The sequence below is a fragment of the Electrona antarctica genome (assembly GCF_951216825.1).
Source record: "Electrona antarctica genome assembly, chromosome: 17".
Lineage (NCBI taxonomy): Eukaryota > Metazoa > Chordata > Actinopteri > Myctophiformes > Myctophidae > Electrona > Electrona antarctica.
This window is the reverse complement of record NC_136798.1, coordinates 34,533,936-34,554,377: the sequence shown is the minus strand read 5'-3', so window position 1 is coordinate 34,554,377 and position 20,442 is coordinate 34,533,936. Positions and strand designations below refer to the sequence as shown.

The following is a 20,442-nucleotide window of genomic DNA, read 5'->3' as shown; positions in this document are numbered from 1 at the left end:
ATTATTAATTATTTTTTCACGATTTTTCAAAAATAGCTCGTAGCGCGCCACTCGGTGGCGCGCTATGAGCTTGTAGATCTGCTATTTTTAAATAGCTAAATTATAACAATGCTTAAAACACCAAAAGGGGTTCCCGCCCAAAATGGTTTAAGGTTATTGTAGCAGTCAATTTATATTGGGGGTCGGGAGGGGGGCGGGGCGGGGGTCCCGAGACGTTGCCAAAGCATTTCCGGGGGTCCCCGGCCAAAAACGTTGAGAACCCCTACTGTAGATAAACAGACAAAGCAAAGAACGGAGAAAGGTCTGGGCCATGGCTCAGTGGTCCAGGCACCTTGGCTAGTAATCCAGCCTGGCAGTGGATTCGCAGCGGGTTCGACTCCCGATCCCGACGGCCTTTACTGCATGTCTTCCCCCCCCATCTCTCTCCCCATTTCCTGTCAGCCTACTGTCTGTCCCTCCATAAAAAAATATAAAATAAAGGCGAAAGCCACAAACAAAACATTTAAAAAAAAGAACGTAGAAACATAAAAACGTCGGTATCAGCGGGACAAACAACGGCAGGCCTCACGCAGGTCGCACGACAACACTTACCGGATGAAGCTGGTCTTGCCGGTGGAGTACTGGCCCACCAGCAGCACCATGGGCTTGTTGTCGAAGTCGGCGTCCTCCAGCGACGGCGAGTGGAACTCGTGGAACTTGTAGCTCTCCTCCAGCGGCAGCAGCTTGGTCTTGTAGAGCTTCTTCAGGCCATCGCTGACCGTCTGGAAGACCTCGGGCTCCTTCTTCCGCCGGTCGTCTGTCCCCAGCCAGCTGAACATGGTTGGAACACCTCCGAGCTGTCTCTCGCGTTTATCTGCTCCAACCAACCGGGGGACAATGTTTGGAGATTAGGGATCATTAACCCATACTGGGGCGGGGGGGAACACCTTTTTGGTGTTTTAAAGCATTATGTTATGCTTCAGCTGTTGAAAAATAGCAGATCTACAAGCTCATGAGCTTGTAGGCTATTTTTGAAAAATCGTGAAAATGCGGCACACATGTTTGAATATATATATTCTTTCAGAGCAAACGTTTTTAACTAAAATCTTTGCTTCAGAGGGGTTCCTGGAACAACATATTTTCAGATGGGGGTCGGCCGCGGCCAAATGCATATAATTCTGGAGGTCCGACTGACATAGAAACATGGGTTTTTCAGAAAACTGTCTATTAGACATTTGTAGAATCGTCCTCAGGTCTAAATGGGTTCATCAAACCTATTTTTTTTTGTCGTTTTGCTTTATTTTTGCTTTTTATACCCCCTTTTTGGTCACATGGCTTTGTTGTCACTCACCAGTGAGGAGGCCCCACCGGGAGGACATAGCCGTCCAACAGGGCTGCACCTGCTGACAGGTGCAGCCCCAGCCCGTAGCATTATGTGCAGTGACAAATATCACACTCCTCCGTCCCCGCCCGGCCTCCCTCCCCCGTGTTTGTTCGTATGGACACGCTCGACAAAGACGCACGCACCACGGCGGATTCGAACCCGCAACCTCCGTGGTGGTTGTGGTCCAGCCACTTTACCACTGCACCACCAACCCGAGTGCCTCGAATTAAACGATTTTAATAATAAAACAAAAAGAGTAATTGATAATTTTGTATAATCGATTAATAACCGATACCTACTTTGGTCATGTCATTAGCACCAAAAAAAAACCATAAAAAGAAAAAACCTCAAAAACGTTTTCAATTTAGTGAAACTAGCTGATCTACGAGCTATTAGATCAGTTATTTTCAGTTCACCATCTTTGCATGCAGGACACCGTTAAGCAACTTAAAAGTACAAAACAGGACGCTTCTCCATCTCCACCATTATCCAATTCATAGAAACAGTACTAATAAGAAAATCCTCGGTAGCTGCAGTGCTGCTTGTCTTGCGTGTTGTTGTTGATGATGTAACAACTAACAATACTTTGGCTTGAAAACACCAAGTTTTACTGACAGTGCTACTATAGATATAGATATTCCTATTTCTACTTTGACCATAGGCTGCAGCTGCATGGACTGCTATAGGACTAAGTAAAGGACAACTCTCAATGTTGTAGATTTCTATCCCCCAGATTAATTAAGATACATTTACAATAGCAAACATGAATGAAATCAATAACAGCAGAAGCTAAACTACAACAGAAATGCTTTCTCATGTGCATACACATTATGTAAAAGGAGTTATTGGTTTTATTTTGAAATTCTTTGTCCTGTTTATTCAATCTAAATCTAGTGGTTGTTGCTGCTTACAATGCAGTCCTTTCTTTGTTGTCGTGTTTTGTCCACACAGACCAGGCACTAAAAAGCAACCGGTTTAGTTTCCCTTCAGCTGATTAATAATGAATCCTGATTCCTCGAATACATCCTTATCACCACCATCCACTTTTAGCAGGTCCGACCGTCCGACCCTACCCGACCCGAACACAAACACAGCAGCACCTCCACATCACAAGGAATTCTGCTGATGTAATGCAATGTTGTATTATTATTATCATCATGCATAATTAATATGATTATATTCTAGCCTTTCAGAACACTCAGTCATGTCACTGTATTTTGTATACACTCTACAGCATTCTGTCTTCACCTAACCTTGGCCCCATGCATATCCCCCCAGTTTCTTCAAAATTGTCCATATAATCCAACATCTAAATCTAAAGCAGCCTTATCTACAATTAAGTTCACAAAGCGTATGTACTATACAAAAGCTATACATTCAAATAAACCTCCAGGTATAAAACAAAGGTGGACTATTAAATAAATACCTCTTGATCAGCCGGAATAATCCATCCAAGGGAGAGAGAAACCTTTTAGCTATAGAGGACTATGGATCCCACAATGATGCACCAGAGCCCGGGTCTTTCACAGCAGCAACACAGCCTCTCTGTCTGGTTCTCCTGCTGCTGCAGACAATCTAAACTTCAGTGTGAAACAAAGTAGGCTACCTTCTTCTTGGTTTCGTTGTAGCTAATACAAACGTGATGATGTATTGTTATTGACGTGGTGCACCACCTATAATAAGTGTGCACTGCAGTATAGTCCCGCTCTGCTCTGCTCCGCTCCGGTCAGCACGATGTGAATAATGCTCCTCTATATCAGCTGATGTCTCGACTCGGACCGTTTTTAAATGCCGGAGCAAAGAAAGAAACCCGAGCCGGGCGGAAATGCCCAACTGTGGGCATTCAAAGCCCCACCCCGGTCGGTGATGATGATGATGATGATGGTGATGATGATGGGAGAAAATGTGGTGGTACTCGAGTAAATGTACTTAGTTACTTTACTTACTTGCTGAGGAGGAGGAGGAGGAGTAGCCCAAACATTTAGACTCTCGTAGAGGTTTTTTTTCGATTCTGACGAATCTCTCAACGAGAGTCTAAACGACGAGGTCCCCTTTAAGAGGGCACGGGTTTACGTGTCTGCCTCAAAATCACTCTTACCTTGTACAAATGCAAAATCTAAAAATAGAAAAAGATTGCCCCACATGTCCGGTGGGTGTGCGGGAAACAATTACTTCCGTAGCGACCGTAGTTTTCAATAAAAAAAATATTTTAATCCACTCCGTCCATACTCCTCCATTGTAAATGCGCAACAGAACATTGGCCGCGCCCCTAGTGGCCAGGGTTCTGTTGCGCATTTACAATGGAGAGAAAACCAAGATGGCCGCCAGATTCCGAGACAGAGTATGGACTTTAGTATGGACGGAGTGGATTACAATATTTTTTTTATTGAAAACTACGGTCGCTACGGAAGTAATTGTTTCCCGCACACCCACCGGACATGTGGGGCAATCTTTTTCTATTTTTAGATTTTGCATTTGTACAAGGTAAGAGTGATTTTGAGGCAGACACGTAAACCCGTGCCCTCTTAAAGGGGACCTCGTCGTTTAGACTCTCGTTGAGAGATTCGTCAGAATCGAAAAAAACCTCTACGAGAGTCTAAATGTTTGGGCTAGAGGAGGAGGAGGAGGAGGGGGGGATGGATGAAGTGACAAGTCTGCTACGGCGCCGCCATGTTGGATGATGATTGAGGAGAGATTAATTAATGAATGGAGGACCACCGGACCAGACCAGTGGGCTGTTTATGAGGAAGAGTAGGGCACCCTCTAGCGGTGGTACAATGTAAGAGCAACTTACTAAGACCCAGCATCACTACTGTAGCCTATGTTTCAACCAGTATAGGTCTGAATCTATAAATGAATGAATGAATGAATGCATGAATGAATGAATACATTACTTTTTCATTGTCATCATTTTAGCCTTAATGTCCTAGTATTTTCTCATAGCACTAAACAAATAAGACAAAACACAAAGCATTATTGAACATGACACAAATATTTATTTTTAATTGTATATGTCACCAATGTGGCTTAATGTGCTCACGTCAAATATCAATAAACCATAGTTTTGCATGAAAATTAATCCTTGCCTAAAAATGTCACAATCCTGACAACTCTACAGGATGAGGAGGAGGAGGAGGAACCATTTTTCATCTGGCTTTAGAAAATACACATATAAAAAGAAACAGTACCCGTGTCACTTGTTATTAAAGAAAACCTCTGAGAAGTCAATAGTAGCCTATACAGGATAAAGTGATAAGTCAATAGGATTAAGGATATATAGGATATAATAGGATAAAGTGATAAGTCAATAGTAGCCTATGCAGGATAAAGTGCTATAGGGTTTCCCCTTCGTCTAATATAGAGTACCGGCATTTGTCACATAGAGCAGTTCTTCTCAAACCTTTTAATTTGAAGGACCCCCCCTCAGTTTGGTCCACAAACCCCCTATAACTCTGGGAGTGTACAATTTGCATTTGGTTCCAATCTTAGAGTATATATACTCTAAGGTTCCAATACACTCTCAGAGTTATAGACTGATAAGGTTCCATTTTGTTCTTAATCGTGAAGTCCCCAGCTGGATTGATAAATCATTTAGCTGGGGACCCCCTAGAACCCCCCAAGGACCCCTGGGGGTTCCCAGGACCCCACTTTGAGAACCAGTGACATATAGAACACCTTCACATCTCTTCTCCAGTGTTTCTTTAACATTTTTGAGGGGCGCTATAGCCTATGTCCAGCTTTAAGTGTGCGTGTAAACACAAAATTTGTCCTAACACAAACATTAAATGCCATTGATAATGATTGAATGGCCCGTTGTACGTCATTGTCCCAACACAGACAAATGCCATTGTTAATGAATGGCCAGTTTTGAGTGTTTGTGTAGTCACAAACATTGTCCTAATTGTGATTGGCCGGAATGAAATTATGTATGAGGACGCATGATGATAAGAGCGCCCCTCACTTCACACGGGTGTGATTTTATTATTATTCATGTAATGGCTCACCACCACCACCACCACCACCAGACAGAGAGAGAATTCATAGAAATCACATATATATATAATCACACAATTCTGTCCAATTTAACCCAGAATACCTGTGTGGCTTTGGCCACATACTGAAAACAAACATGGATTCACTTACGTGAGTGAATCCACGAATAGTCCGACGGGGTGCATACTTAGTTTAGACTAGTCATTGGTTAGACATGGGTTAATGTTAGGTTTAGGTGTGCTGCCCCGTGGGAGGTTAGGGTTAGGGTGAGGGTTTGAGATAGATTGTAGTTGTAGGACTAATGACTGGTCTAACCAATGACTAGTCTAAAAAATTCCCCTGTAATAAAACACTAACAGGGATATACTGGTCTGAACATCCAATAATAGCTTTAGTTGTGAATACGTCAAATACAATTGGATGTCGTTGCTGTCTATAGAGCCTCCGAGTGTGTATAAATGGAACCAAATGGACCCTTACCCTTTTGCTTCCCATTTGTTACCTATAGTATTTGGTTCCATGTGTACACTTGTGGAGTTCTTTTCTTTTTCCTTCATTTTATTCAGGGAAACCCATTGAGAGCAAGCTCTCTTTTTCAACGACGCCTTGGTCACAGCATACAGTATAAAACACAATGAAAAACAGACATGTAAGGGTCCATTTGGTTCCTATAACTAGGGGCACTGGCAATACACCATTGGTCCATCAACTTGTCGGTCAGGCAGAAGTGCATATGTTAAAATGTACAAGGTAAAGACCTCTGTGTCAACGTAATAACTGTCCGTTAAATGAACAGTGAGGATGTTAGATGTGGGGAGTGAAACACCCAAGGCTTCACTGCGTGTGTAATTTACAGAAAATAAGTAATTGTTTGGGTGAACTACTACTGTTAAGTTGCTATGTGTATCTGTATTGCTGCATTCACACGGTCAGGTGCAAATACGTAGACTGAGATACAAAGATTCATAGTCATATCTTTGTATCTGAAGTCGAAGCCAGTTCAACGTATTTGCAGCGTTGTATCTTTTGTAGCAGCTAGTACAAACATCGGATTTGCTTCGTAGCTTCACGTCGCTGCAGGCTTCTGCTGAAAATGAATGGTAGACTGTCTTTGTATGCGTGAACGCAGCATATTACCTATACACATTACTCTCGGGGAGGGGGGGTGGGGCGGGGATCGCGAAACATGCATGGCCAAAGCATTTCCGGGGGTCCCCAGCCCAAAACGTTGAGAACCCCTGCTCTACGGGTCCATGTGGACCTTCAGGTTCCACCTGGTCAGCAGTGCGTCGCTCTCCCATGATCCTCCCTCTGTCTCTCCCTCCTCCTGCCTCCTCTTCGCCTCCTCCTCCTTCTCCTTCTCCTCTCCGGAGGCTTGCCTCACCAGCACGCACTCCAGTCTCGCTCCCACCCTCTCCTCCTCCCCTCGGCACCCTCTCTCTCCCCCTGTCGTACCACGGCCTCCCTTCTCCATCTCCATGCGTAGCACCAGCAGCCTCCCAGTCTCGGGATCCCAGTCCACGTGGTTGGTTCCCTCCTCCTCCTCCTCCTCCTCTTCCTCATCCTGTAGAGTTGTTAAAATCATTTTAGGCGAGGATTCATTCATTCATTTTCATGCAAAAGTATCTATATCAAAAGCATGTTGCTATATCATCATTTCATGTCAAGGACCCCCAAAATTATTATGCATTTGGCCACCGACCCAATCTCAAAATATTTGATTCCAGGGACCGCCACAATCAAAGGTTTCAGTTAAATATGTTCACTTTAAAATAATATACATATTCAAAGATTTGTCACAAAATGTCACGATTAAATCAAGAATGCAGATGGACTGTATAAGCTTATAGCATGGCTCGAAGTGCCGTGCTATGAGCTTGTATATGTGCTATATTTGAATAGCCAAAGTATGAAAAAAGGTTTTTAACTCAAAACAGCTTTTAATGGGTTAAATGGTGCCATTCAAAGTTGATAAAAAAAGCATTTCTGTTTTTATAAAAAACAACAACTATTGGCCCAGAGCTGATATGGCAAATACCATACAACCAATTATCAAAATGAATAATGTACTATTGCCAAAATATGCCATACGCTAATAATTGTACACTTTCCAAAGTGTGTGTGTGTGTGTGTGTGTGTGTGTGTGTGTGTGTGTGTGTGTGTGTGTGCGTGTGTGCATGCATGTACCTCTTCCGTGTATTCCACTTCAAGCTCGTCGTGGAACGGCGGGGGTGCGGGCCTGCCCCCCACGCCACTCTGCAGGGCGTAAGGGGAAAGAATTGGTGTCCATCTCTCTGCTCCCTGCTGTGTCCCAGCCTCCCGCCCTCCATCCATGCCTCCGTCCCCGTCCCTCGCTCCGGCCGTGTCTCTCCCGCCCTCCGCCATTCCCGCCGAATCATCTTCCCCGTCGCCTGCTTGCTCTGTCTGCGCTCGTCTCAGCGGCAGCGCGATGTGGAACAGTCCCGTGCGAGGGTCTCTCTTCACGAATATGCCTCTGTCCGTCCCTCCTTTGGGACGCTCTCCCGGAGCGTGCGCGCCGGACGGGCCGTGCGCCGCTCTCACCGGCGCGCAGTCCTCCGTGCGTACGCGTGTCGTCGGCGGTGCTTGCGCGCGACAGAGCTTCGCCTGAGGGGCGTAAGTCGGCCCGGGACGTCTTGTCTCTTTCCTCTCGCTCCCCGCGTCTTCTCCTCCGGCCACCTCCCTCCCTCCATCCTCCTGCGCTCCGCCTCCGTCGCTCCCCCCATCTTCTCCTCCTCCGCCCTCCTCCTCCCCCCCACCGCCTTCCGGAGCGGTCGTCGCGTCGGCCGCTCCGGCGAATCCATAGTCCACGCAGGGCAAGTCTTCCTCCCAGCGTGGGTGATAATCTTCCTCATCCTCCTCCTCCTCCCGGGGGCTGGAAGACCTCTGGGGCGCGTAGCTCAGCAGGTCGGGGAGCACGGGGTTTGGGTGGTGCTGGGTCTGTGTCTGCTGGGTGGAGTAGGAGGACAGGCTGGTGGTGCTGCCGAGCTTGTTAATGGTACTGAGCTTTGGGTTCTCTGGATGCAACGTCAGGTCTGGGCGAGCGCTCGGGTCCTGTGAGGGTGACAGCAGGGTCACGAGGACGAGGGCGGGGGAGATGTTGAGATAAAAAAACATGTTTATTACCATTTAGCTCTTCACCGTTCGAACCGAATACAAGAAGTGTAACGTAGTCGGACCAGGTCAAATCCGGCGACCTGGTCGGAAGTTCACCAACATGGTACTCCTCAGTTTATGCCTAAACAATTTACATTTTTAATTTAGGCATTAAACAGACTTAATCCAGAGCGACCTAAACCTAAACGTATTCCTAACCTTAAAGATGGAGTACCATAGTTTTGTATTTTTTCTGTTTTGTATGTGTCTATGGAGTTAACATTACTCTAATACACCCCGGGTGTGGTTATAATCAAATATGTCTTCCCAGTGTATTTTTGGTTTCTTCCTGAAAGCTAAAATCCATCAAGTCAAAAGGCCTAATCGAAATACACTGCTTTAGTGACACAACTAAAATCCCCTCCCCTAACCCCTCCCCCATTATTATCATACAACAACAGCTGTGGGCACGGCTTCAGTTCTGGTGGGTGGTGCTACGGTGAAAACCAGGTGAACCGGTGGGTGTGGCCACATAAAACACTTTCTGTACACCTTTTTGAAACAAATCTTCCTCCTAGTATAATCATAATACAAGATGTTTTAGGGGGGCTCACGGCACTCCATCTTTAATCTCAGTAAAACAGAATACAAGAAAACAAGAAATTCTGTGGGTGAGTTATAGTGTTTCGGTGAATAAAAGGGTCCGACTAGGTTGTTGTACCGACCGACTGTTCTGGTTACACTTTTAATAACCCAGGTGTTTGGTCATGTAGGTACAGATTTTAGAGATTTGAAAGATTTTCACGGAACTTTCACAAACGCCAGAAGTATGAAATAGCAGCAGAAATACTGGATCTACAAGTAAGTTGACTATTTGGCGTACGACAGAGTACGTAGTACGTACATAGGGCTAGGGCATAGGATAAAACAGATAACAAAGTATCAGGGTTCAAGGGCAGGGACTGAGGCATCACAGATTGAGTTAAAATATAGTAAAATATTTAAGAAAAAAAAGAAAAAAATAGGGAGAAAAATAGGTAAATTGAATGCTGTTATCACATGGTGTGTGTGTGTGTGTGTGTGCGTGCGTGCGTGCGTGCGTGCGTGCGTGCGTGCGTGCGTGCGTGCGTGTGTGTGTGTGTGTGCCATGCGTGCGTGCATGCGTGCGAGACGTACCACCAGCATGTGGGGCGGCTTGTGGCCCGTCCCCCTCAGAGAGCGGTAGAGAAGGTAGCCTGCCACCACTATCATACACACGCACAGTGACGGAACTACAATACCCACAATCACTCTGCGCAGCTGGACAATCACAGGGTCTGGGGGAGTGGCAAATGTGAAAGCAAAGATGAAAGTTTATAAGTGCAACAAGATTTAAAGAGTCATAAAAATACCAAAGGCAAAAAACTACAGTATACGACAACAACATGGTAACCTACTTGTTCTTGTGGTAAAAAAGTAGATTAGAAAAAGACTAAAGATTGTTAAAAAAGGTATGTTTTAGTCACTTTTTTGCTGGTTATGAAGAATATATAGGAAAGGAGGAAGTTGCTAGTTGGCCTATACCGGCATACATACATTTGAATCGTCTCACATTCAAACCTGCAGTACTCTAGAAGGCTCTGTACTGTAAAATATTGATGATATTAAGTACTGTTGTATTGGTTTATATCTAGAGCTTGGGTGAGTATATAGGTCATGACTCATCTAACCCTTCAAAGTAGAACCACTTTGAACCTCTGTAATGACAAGTCGTCAAAAGCAAAGTTCAAATCAGCAACAACCACAGACTAAAGCTATAAACGGACGGGAGTCCAGTCACAGGACCACTGTGGAGTATAGAGGTGAGCTAATGAGGAGCAGGTGTGTACACACCACACGCACGCACGCACGCACGCACGCACGCACGCACGCACGCACGTGTAGAGTTAATTAGGCTGGAGATGAGGATCTCTGGAATTAGGCCGTGGTTGTGGTCCCGACAACCACTTTGAAGTGGTAATCCACTTGATTACGTTATTTACCGCATGTTTTCTTATGGTTGGGGGCGTGGGGACGATTTCCAAAATGCAACACATTCATTGTTTGTGAGACTGCCAAAGCATAGCATATAGCTTTATTGTGTTTTCACATTATTTGAATTGTGAGCTTGTAGATCTGCTATATTTGGCTAATGTTCCCCTGAGAATATGCACACTGCAAAGTGGTTAAAGAAAGTCTCACACACACACATAATAGAAACTGTCTCTGCAGTCCCCAATCTAGATTAACGTTTAAACAAAGAAAGTGAAACCATGGAAGTTTTAAAGTCCCGTGGACAAACAACGAGACACGTACCCTGCTGCGTGGTGATGCAGTGCCAGTGCGACGCCTGGCACAGGATGGGCATCGCCTGGAATCTGGCTTTGGCAGAGAAGCAGTATTCTGTCTCGTATTCAATCAGGCGATATTTATACGGACCGTGAAGAACTGGGAAATCACGCTACGCACGCACGCGCGCACGCACGCACGCACGCGTGCGCACACACGCACACACACACACACACACACACACACACACACACACACACACACACACACACACACACACACACACACACACACACACACACACACACACACACGCAGAGATTACAATACGTGTCGGTTTGTCTTCAAGAGTACCTCATTTATGTGTAAATATTTCATAACATGTTTGGCTCTCTTCATGGAAGTTCCCTCGACTCACCTGGTCACCACGGGCAACCAGGCTTTTGCTGCCCGGGCGCCCAGACTCTGGAATGACCTACCTTTGGCTTTAAGGCTAGCTAATGCATCTTTTTAATCACTTTTGAAAACATATTTGTACACTAAAGCCTTTCCTTAGTTTGATCACGTTACTCGTTTTTCATGTCCATGAATGTATATGCTTTGGTTTTATTATTTGTCTTTTACTGTTTGTTTTCATGCTGATTGATTGATTATTATTATTATTATTATTATTATTATTATTATCATTATTATTATTATTATTATTATTATTATTATTATTATTATTATTAAACATGTATTGTGTGTTGCCGCTGTTGCTTAAGCATAGTAGGCCTGGGCAATTCACCAAAACTATATCAAAAACTATATTTGGAATCACTAACCGAATTATAGATCTAACTTGAATAATCGAGAAGCAATGTTTTTTATATAAATATGTTTTTCTTATTATATATATGAAAAATCTAAATGGAAATCAAATCGATTAGTAGCCTAATCGATTTTATTTTCCATATAATTGACTGAAACAATTAGCATAGATCTCGTATACCATTTTTACTATTTTAAAATAAAGTATAAAACATGCCTAAGAAGATCAGAGATATAATGGCATGAGGCCCTAGCCTGGGTTCCAACCTGATTCGCTGCGTTCCGCGGATCTGAAATGTCACTGCGCGAATAAGTGACATTTTCAGATCCGCGGAATGCAGGCTAATAAGGCCCTGTGACACGTTGTGTGAGCTTGTAGATCTGCTTTTTTTGGTGAAGAGAATTGGGGCCCTTTTTTTCGCCGGTGCCTAACCCATTATCCCTAAACGTCCTCGCCTTTTTTTTCTCACTATTTTGAGAAACATTTTTAAATCTCTCGGCTATTTGAAGTATTTTAAAATGTTTCTAAAAATAGTAAAAAAAATCACACCCGTGTGAACTGAGTGGTGTAAGGTTTTATATAGCATGATCAGCTGTGGTCTGACGTAATGAAATAACACCCGGATGTGATTTCACAACTGGCCTTTTTTGTGCAGAAAAAATGAGCACGGTTGCTACGGTCATCCAGTTCACCCGGGTGTGATTTAATTACGTCAGAAATTATTTTGAACATAGCAACCATGCTCATTTTTTCTGCACACAAAAGCCAGTCGTAGGAGTGGTTTACACCACTCAAAAAATGGCAAAAATAAATAATAATAAAAAAACAAAAACAAGTTTAGGCATAAGGGGTAATAAGGTAATAAGGCGTGTAAGATAGGACCCCTAGGTATAACAAACACTTACCGTTAGGTTGTGGCGGCCATTGTGGACGTGGACAGAGACGTTGTAGTCCATCTGCGATGGATAGATGGTTGCCATGGAAACCTCAGGGGTGTGGTTGTCAGGCTGGTATCTCATTGGCCCCTTCAGACTGATGACGGCCCAGGGTTCCTCCATCGCCACGGACATCATTGGAGGGCCGAAGCTAGCTAATAGGGGCGGATATAGACAGGATCTGGTTTTATTGCACTGGTGTGCACTGTGGAACCGAGTCAAACTACATGTATGCAACCGCGACGCCTCAAACTACTACAATGGGCTATAGAGCGTCGCAGTCCCGCCCCCGACGATCGGCCCGGAAGACAATTTCCAATTCATTTTTCCCCACAGACGTTTCAGAAAGTATTTATTTAAAGACCTATAAGCCTCGGTCAAAGCCAACTCGGATCGTCATCGAACTCATGACAACACAATTTTTTGGGACGAACAAATAATTAGAGGGTATCACGCCCACACCAGTGTGAGCGCACCTGCACCAGGTTCTACGCTGAGTAACCAAGGTTACTTATTGTCTGCTGCTACCCATTGTTCTCTGCCTGCAGATCAACCCAGTTTACCCTAGGTTAGCACGCCGTTATCCTGCCTGTTATTGTATCTGACCTTAGCCTGTCCCTAGTTTTCCCTTGCCTGACGCCTTGTACTTTTGCCTGTTCCCAGAACCACTGTGTAAGTGTGTATGGACCCGGACCGAACTCTGACTTACGGCTTGCCTAATCCCTATCGGAACCGACGCCCCACGGACAGCCTTCCCGGAACCCTGACCCACGCTTTCCCTACCTATGACGCCTCTGCCTGTTCCCTTGACTTTATAATAAAACCCGTTAAAAGGTTTTGCTGCCTGCTTTTGAGTCCTATCCTTTCTGGTGCCTGACAGGGTACAACACTTTTTTTGTTGTTTTTCTTTTTTCTAATTATTTGTTCGGCCCAAAAACATTTGGGGTTTGTTGTCATGATTTGTCACGATCTGAGTTGGCTTCGACCGAGGCCTACAGGTCTTGAAATAAATACTTTATGAGACGTCATGAAAAGTAGCAAAAGTAGCAGATCTACAAGCTCGAAACGTGCCGGTTCTGAACTGCGTTTCGAGCTTGCATATCTGCTGCTTTTGATGCTTTTTGTGTGATGCTGTAGTGTGATCAAGTAGGGTGTTCATTTACAAAACAAAAGACGCTAACGGTTAGAATATGGAGACAAGGAGGTTTCTTCCCTGACAGCAACGACATGGGGTTTACTGTAAGTGGTCAAAATGAAAGACAAGATGAACTCACTGTCGATCTTCGGGTCGAATCTCCTCGTCGTCTCTGTCCATTTGGACTTCTTCTCCTTCTTGTCCACCGCCCGAACCCTGGCGTAGTAGCCGTGCTCCAGATCCCACGTCTCGTTGGTCAGGTCACACCAGCTCCGTGCAATGTCCTGACAATGTTGCACTGCTCTCCATTTCACCATGCCTTTGTCCTTTTCTGCTTTGTCCCCGTAGCTATCGACGAAGGACAATAAAAACCCACATGAAGGTTAAACATGGACCAGGAGCTGACTGATTTAGTCCTGACTCCTTAACTGCTGACATATTATATACATGTCTGTAGCGGAAGGGTTCCCGAACATTATATAACTAGAAAAAGTGCCCCTCGGGGCACAGGTCTCCACCAAGCCAGGTCAGGTTGTGGCCTCCTGGTGGCGCTATAATAGGCCAATGTGAAAAGGGTGCCATTTCTTCATACGCCTTTGATGGCAATTGGATGATTTGAGGCATTTTGTTACAAAAATGTGTTTAGCAAAAATCAACCTGTTGGTGGTGCTATAACAGGCCAATGTGAAAAGGGTGGGATATATTCCTCAGCCTAGTAAGAAAATGTGTGAAAGATTTCACGTAAATTGCATGCTGCGTTCATGATTTGATGGCTTTTGTTCAAAACGGGGCAATCTTGCAAACTGTGAAAGCCAATTATAGCCAATTAGGATGGAATATGAAATATCGGACAGATCCGACTTGAACACATGACCATAGAGATACTGTGTAACGATTTGTGAGATTTTTGGACAGAATCTGGAGGAGTGATATAAAAAAATGTGTTTTACAAAAGTCGGCCTCCTGGTGGCGCTATAAAAGGCAGATGCGGAAAATGCAGTGTGCATGCAACGTTTCACACAGATCGGTGCAGTTTTAGGTAAAAAATGTGAAAAGCTGCCTCATGGTGGCGCTATAACAGGCCGTTCTGGAAAATGTGGGGCAGAGGTTCATCGTTGGCATCCAGGGAGTGTGTGTGCAAAGTTTGGCATCGACCGGGTTAACGGTGCCGGAGATTAGCTGTTCACAGACGGACGGAAGGACGGACGGACACACACACACACACGGACGGAGTGCAAAACATACTCTCTCCCCATGCCTTCGGCCTGGTGGAGACAATAATCATAGTTGAACTGGCGACCCTATAGCTCATTTTATGTTTAGTTATTTCATGCATGTACTTCATGGATTTGTGCATCGGTGGCCCTGGTGGAGTGTGACACCTACCATCAGCTCCCATCCAGTACATAGCTCATATCTTAGTAGGCCAAGCCATGCTATTATTCATACTCTGAGGATCGAACACAGAACCTCATTTTCAAGAAAGCATCATTATATGAGAAATTATCTCAATATTATTTACATTGTAGAACCCCTTCATATTTGAGCTGCTCCACTCCTGGTCGATTTTTACAAGACTCATTCGTCTGGAATTCAAATGCTGTCTCTCCATTCATCATTCCATTGCACTAAGAAGTGTGTGCCTGGAGTAGCTGTGTCATTTCCAGGACACCACCGTACATTCCTCAGATTCGCGGAAGAGAAGACTACATCGCTTACCGGACATACTTACATACTTTCGCATAATAATGCCTCTTATATTCTTGAGGCACTGCATCATGGCCTAAATATTGGTAGATGTGCACATCATCAACTCTTTGAACCTTAAGCCCCACAAGCTCCAATGAGTGAGTTATTTAAAAACGTATGCCATGAATCATTTAACTTTTTTTACCCATTAAGACTCGAGGCCGGTTCTATAAATGTCTTCTAAATCCTAACAGTTTTCTGACAAAAAAACCTATTATGAGCTATAGCCTATTAGAGTTGCCCACACCAAAATATTTAGTTAATATTAAAGGGATGAGGGACCCCCAGAAACAAATATTTGAGTTAAAAGTTGTTGCTTTAGAATCTATATAGGCTATAGCTATATTCAAAGATTTGCTCAAATGTTCAGGATTTATCAAACATAGCAGATCTACAAGTTCAAGCTTGTATATCTGATATTTTTTGATTATTAGTATAAACTAGTATTAGCTCAAAACTAAAATTACACAGATGCTTTCCCGGTCTTAATGGGTTCATTCAACTGACATCACAACGCATTCTTTTGTTTTTTCAATCAGTTGTGCTCCTGGTTAATGGTTCACCGGCCATACTCACATGGCATATTGCACTAAGAAGTGTGTCTTGTTAAAGGCCTATTCATACTCCGTTTTCAGGTGATAAGGTGACCACCGAAAACTACAATATGACGTCACGCTGCGGAGATAAGCCACTCACTGCTCACCCAAACACATCTCGCTGTTTTTGAGTGGTGCAAACCACTCCAACAACCAGCTTTGTTTGTATCCGTGTTTGTGTGTACCTGTACGTGGGGCCCAAAAGAATGAGCATGGTTACTATGGTCACTGACATTACGTCAGACCACAGCTGATCAGGCTATATAAGACCTTGCACCACTCAGTTCACACGGGTGTGATTTTTACTATATAACCACCGTTTCGGTGGTCACCTTATCACTAAAAACTGGAGTATGACTAGGCCATAATACTTTGTCATTCATACTCACATGGCATATTGCACTAAGTAGTGTGTGTCTGGAGGAGTGTCGTTTCCAGGACTCCACTTGATGACATTCTGCAGATTGACAGAGTGGAAGACGACGTCGACCGGGCTAGGTGGACGCGCCGAGAGGACTGGACACAAGCAACAATGTAAAAGGTTGAGAGAAAGGCACAGTTGAATACATTTTGACAACACATTTTAACGTAATCTTAAATATAAAATTCCATTCAGTTTTAGTCATATTGTCACCTGAATAGAGGGTATGTGCGTGACATCATCATCAAACCAGGAAGTTATGCAGGAATGCCTACTGAGTAGCTAAAAACTACTTTCTGGCCTTGACAGCCCATACATACAGAAAAGCCTGCACACAACCAAAAATGAAATGACTTGTCTTTTAGTTCTACCGGATCTCTTCTCCACTAGTTCCTCCCTTACACTTTAGTGAAAAAAGGTAATTTCAGTCGACAAAATGAACACTGATAATAAATAAAAGGTTATCCTGTTATGTGACATTGGAAGTTCTGCCTCCATTATTAATGTTTACAGTAGAAATATTCTGTGGGCGGGCTATTTACATTTCTCATACCTGAGACAAGGTTTATTACAGTACATTATTTGGATTGTGTGGTTAGCGGTCATTGTTAGCAATCTCTTTGTTTATTTAAGTTATAGGTCATATCTGCCCTGTGCAACGTTTGTTGACAAAGCCTAAAAGGCAAACAGAAATGTAATTTTGTTTTATATTTTCCAATTAATGTTCAATGTCAAAAACACTATCGAATCACTAATCACAATTATCTGCACAGCAATTAATCCTCAACTAAAAGTTCATGAACGTGCATGACAGCCCATCCCCCATTTAATGACCTGTTAAGTGAAAATCAATCAAAACCATTTGATACATAAAATCATGTCTGGCTTGCTAGCTTTTATGACCACATTTGTATTGATTTATTATAATGAAGCATGAACATATATTATTCATAGGAAAACAAACATAACCCCCGTCTGTCTTCTACAAGCAAACAGTATTGCTTGTAGACAGGTAATAGATTAGATTAGATTAGATTTAAAGGACCACTTCACCACTTTTCAACATCTCTTCATATAATTGGTCCTCACTAATGTTCATGATAAAACACCACCATTTTTCCCCTACTCAGTCTGTGTCTCATAGAAGGGCTTTGGGCAGTTCTGACACCCGTCCACCAGTGACATCATCATTAGGCAGATTTTTTTTTATACAAGATTTGTTTTAAAATATATTTAGATTATTATTATCGTGAGAATGATGGCTTTAACTTTTCAGGAAAAGAAAGCCTGCCGTTTCTATTAGCTTGGATTCACCATCGATGATGTCACTGGTGGACGGGTTTCTGAACTGCCCACAGCCTTCCTATGAGACACAGACTGAGTAGGAAAAAATGGTGGTATTTTATCATGAACATTAGTTAGGACCAATTATAGGAAGAGAAGTTGAAAAGTGGTGAAGTGGTCCTTTAACAGACTAAAATAGTAAGGTTTTAGACTAGATTAAGACTCAACCATTTCCTAAGACTAAATAAGAATAAATCTTTTCTGGCAAAATTAAGACTAAAAGCCTATAAGATTTTTATATTTGGTCGACTAAGACTAGACTAAGACTAAACAATTTCAGAAGACTAAATAGGACTAAAATTTTGAATAACACACCATGTAATGGTGTGTTATTCAAAAGACTAAGACTAAGTCCCTCCTCTAGGTGAAACTAAATTCACCCAGGCCGAATCAGAGATTTTAACGTGCATCAAAAACACCAATTATGCTTTCATAAATAAACACATTTTAGTTTATTATTATAATGTGGAAAAGGGGTTGATTGAACGACGTAACTGTTTTCACATGAAATATCAATACATTATAACATTGCAGTCTGTGTTCTATAATCAATATTAAATGTAGTACTGTACTGTATACTAAACAATTAAAACTATATGCAAAATGAAACTATTTACTGTATGTGGCCATGTATATCTCAGGGTATTGTTTACAGTGAGTGCTGCATTGCATATAGTAGTGACCCATTTTGCTTTTCAAACAACAGACAAAGAAGGACAATCCCTGTGCACAGAGAGGTGTTGGATTTCTGCTAAATTACTTAAGTAAAGTAGGCTACACATGCAGTGAAACCCCTCTCATTCACTTATTTAACTGTATAGAGCAGTGGTTTGCAACGCTTTTCATACCATATTTATTTGGCATTTGAGTCACGGGCTTAAATGCCTGAGGCATTTGTTGTCGTGATGAAATGAAAACTATATTTACCCAGGGTATCTGGGATAAGCTCAAGAACTTGTTTCCAGCCAGGCCCTGCTCATAGAACACATTTCATCGTAGTGGTTCAATGCCTTGTTCAAGGGCACTGCAGCGGTGGTAATTTTAACGTGTCGGACCGCTGATTCGAACTGGCGACCTGCCGGTATCAAGACCGCTCCGCAATCCGTTCGGCCACCGCTGTCACTGATAAGATTTTGTTATTTTGTCACAATTCCATGCTGTATTGATGTGGTACCATATAGGAGAGATAACAGGCAAACGTTGATCAAAAAACAAAAACAAAAAAAAACGTATGAGCTTATATGTGGTGGACAGTAATGAGTACATTAACTACTTGCTCAAGCACTATACAACTTTCAGCTATATACAAATATTAAAAAAATATAAAAATAAAAAAGATAACTGCTGTTCTATGTTAAGTATGTCCATTTCTTTGATACTTTATGCTTCTATATCCTACTCCACCACATCTCAGAAGAACATATAGATTAATTAAACTTTTTACAACCAAACAATTATTTGATATAACTTGATATATAACTTTAGTTAGCCTATACTTTTCAGATTTACAAACATGCATTTATTGCACATTTTGACGCCAATAGTTTTGTAGTTTTAGACAATAATGACTTTTACTTTGCATTTCTGCATGGTATTGCTACTTTTGTTTTAATTATTAATAATACTAATGATGTAGCCTATAGTGTATACACAGTACTTTACTGTGTATACACAGTAGCCTATTACTACTACTACTACAGTAATACAAAGTCCAGTAGAAGTAGGCCTACTATAGTAGCCTAGATACTTTGATCAAAGAGGCCGATTTGCATGAAAGCATGCAGCTTTACCTGCATCTTGAAGCAGCAGCAGCACAATGAGGCACAGCAGAACCCACAACATCTCCACTCATATCTTCACCACAGAACGTTCGCTTCTTCTTCGGACCCCCGGCGTCACCATCATCATCATCATCATCATCATCAGATCATATCCCAGCTGTACCCCACCGACTCCATGTCGATCCAATTAAGGATTAGCCGGACACCGCACGCACCTGATCCTTATACGATCCTTATGAAGTTATGAAGTATGTGTACACGCGTCGTTTCGCCTCAACAAAACAATAATAATGTTACCCACTGAGTCCCACTGAGCATAAGGTGGAATGCGTTATGTTCTGCATGCATCTGAACCGTAAGGAAACAGGAAACATATAATAAATGAGTTCGGGGGAGCTTTACAGGCAGCTTCCCCTCCTGGTTGTGGGCGGAAGGAATGTAACTGCACCTGTTTGTGGACTTTACACCTGAACAACAAGCTATTGTGTTGTATATATAGCCTATAGCGCTATAGTTACGGTATAAACGGTGACGCACAAACTCACGCACGCACGCACACACACACACACACACACACACACACACACACACACACACACACACACACACACACACACACACACAGGGTAGGCTATTGTATTTTTTATAATTAGTTGCAGTCAAAGGCTTCCAACTAGGACTTTATAGGTTTCGTGCAATTAATTAGGCTACTTTAAATGTCATTCAAATGTGTCAATATAACTTTATAACAATAAGCATGATGAATTCCTGTTCTGTTCTTTGTCTATATAGAAGTGTCTATTTGTACGTCTCTAAATGTTTTGATGAATTGAACATGGTGGACCCTGTTGTAAACAAGTGTAATGCTCACAGTTAACAGCCTTTGTATTGAG

At 42.9% G+C, this 20,442-nt stretch overlaps 2 protein-coding genes and 1 long non-coding RNA gene across 3 annotated transcripts in view; all 3 read right to left on the bottom strand.

The window, feature by feature from the left end:
• The window catches only part of LOC306941492 (EH domain-containing protein 3), a 49,010-nt gene extending 46,057 nt beyond the window's left edge, over positions 1-2,953 (bottom strand). Inside the window, exons 1-2 of the mRNA XM_079527000.1 lie at positions 2,776-2,953; positions 592-842 (exon numbers count right to left, since the gene is read on the bottom strand). Of these exons, the coding sequence (XP_079383126.1) occupies positions 592-818 (227 nt within the window). The 5' untranslated portion in view covers positions 819-842; positions 2,776-2,953. The remainder of the gene's footprint in view (positions 1-591; positions 843-2,775) is intronic.
• Positions 1-20,442, bottom strand: part of LOC306940467 — a 560,182-nt gene that overhangs the window by 126,276 nt on the left and 413,464 nt on the right. The window lies entirely within an intron of this gene.
• il20ra (interleukin 20 receptor, alpha) lies at positions 6,254-19,859 on the bottom strand (the record flags this gene model as incomplete). The annotated part of the gene is made up of 9 exons (XM_079525623.1): positions 19,559-19,859; positions 16,393-16,519; positions 13,798-14,006; positions 12,494-12,678; positions 10,805-10,949; positions 9,647-9,786; positions 7,544-8,428; positions 6,741-6,920; positions 6,254-6,271 (listed from the first exon to the last, which is right to left on the bottom strand). Exons 1-9 carry the CDS (start codon positions 19,608-19,610, stop codon positions 6,254-6,256), a joined length of 1,941 nt encoding a protein of 646 aa, XP_079381749.1. The 5' UTR covers positions 19,611-19,859.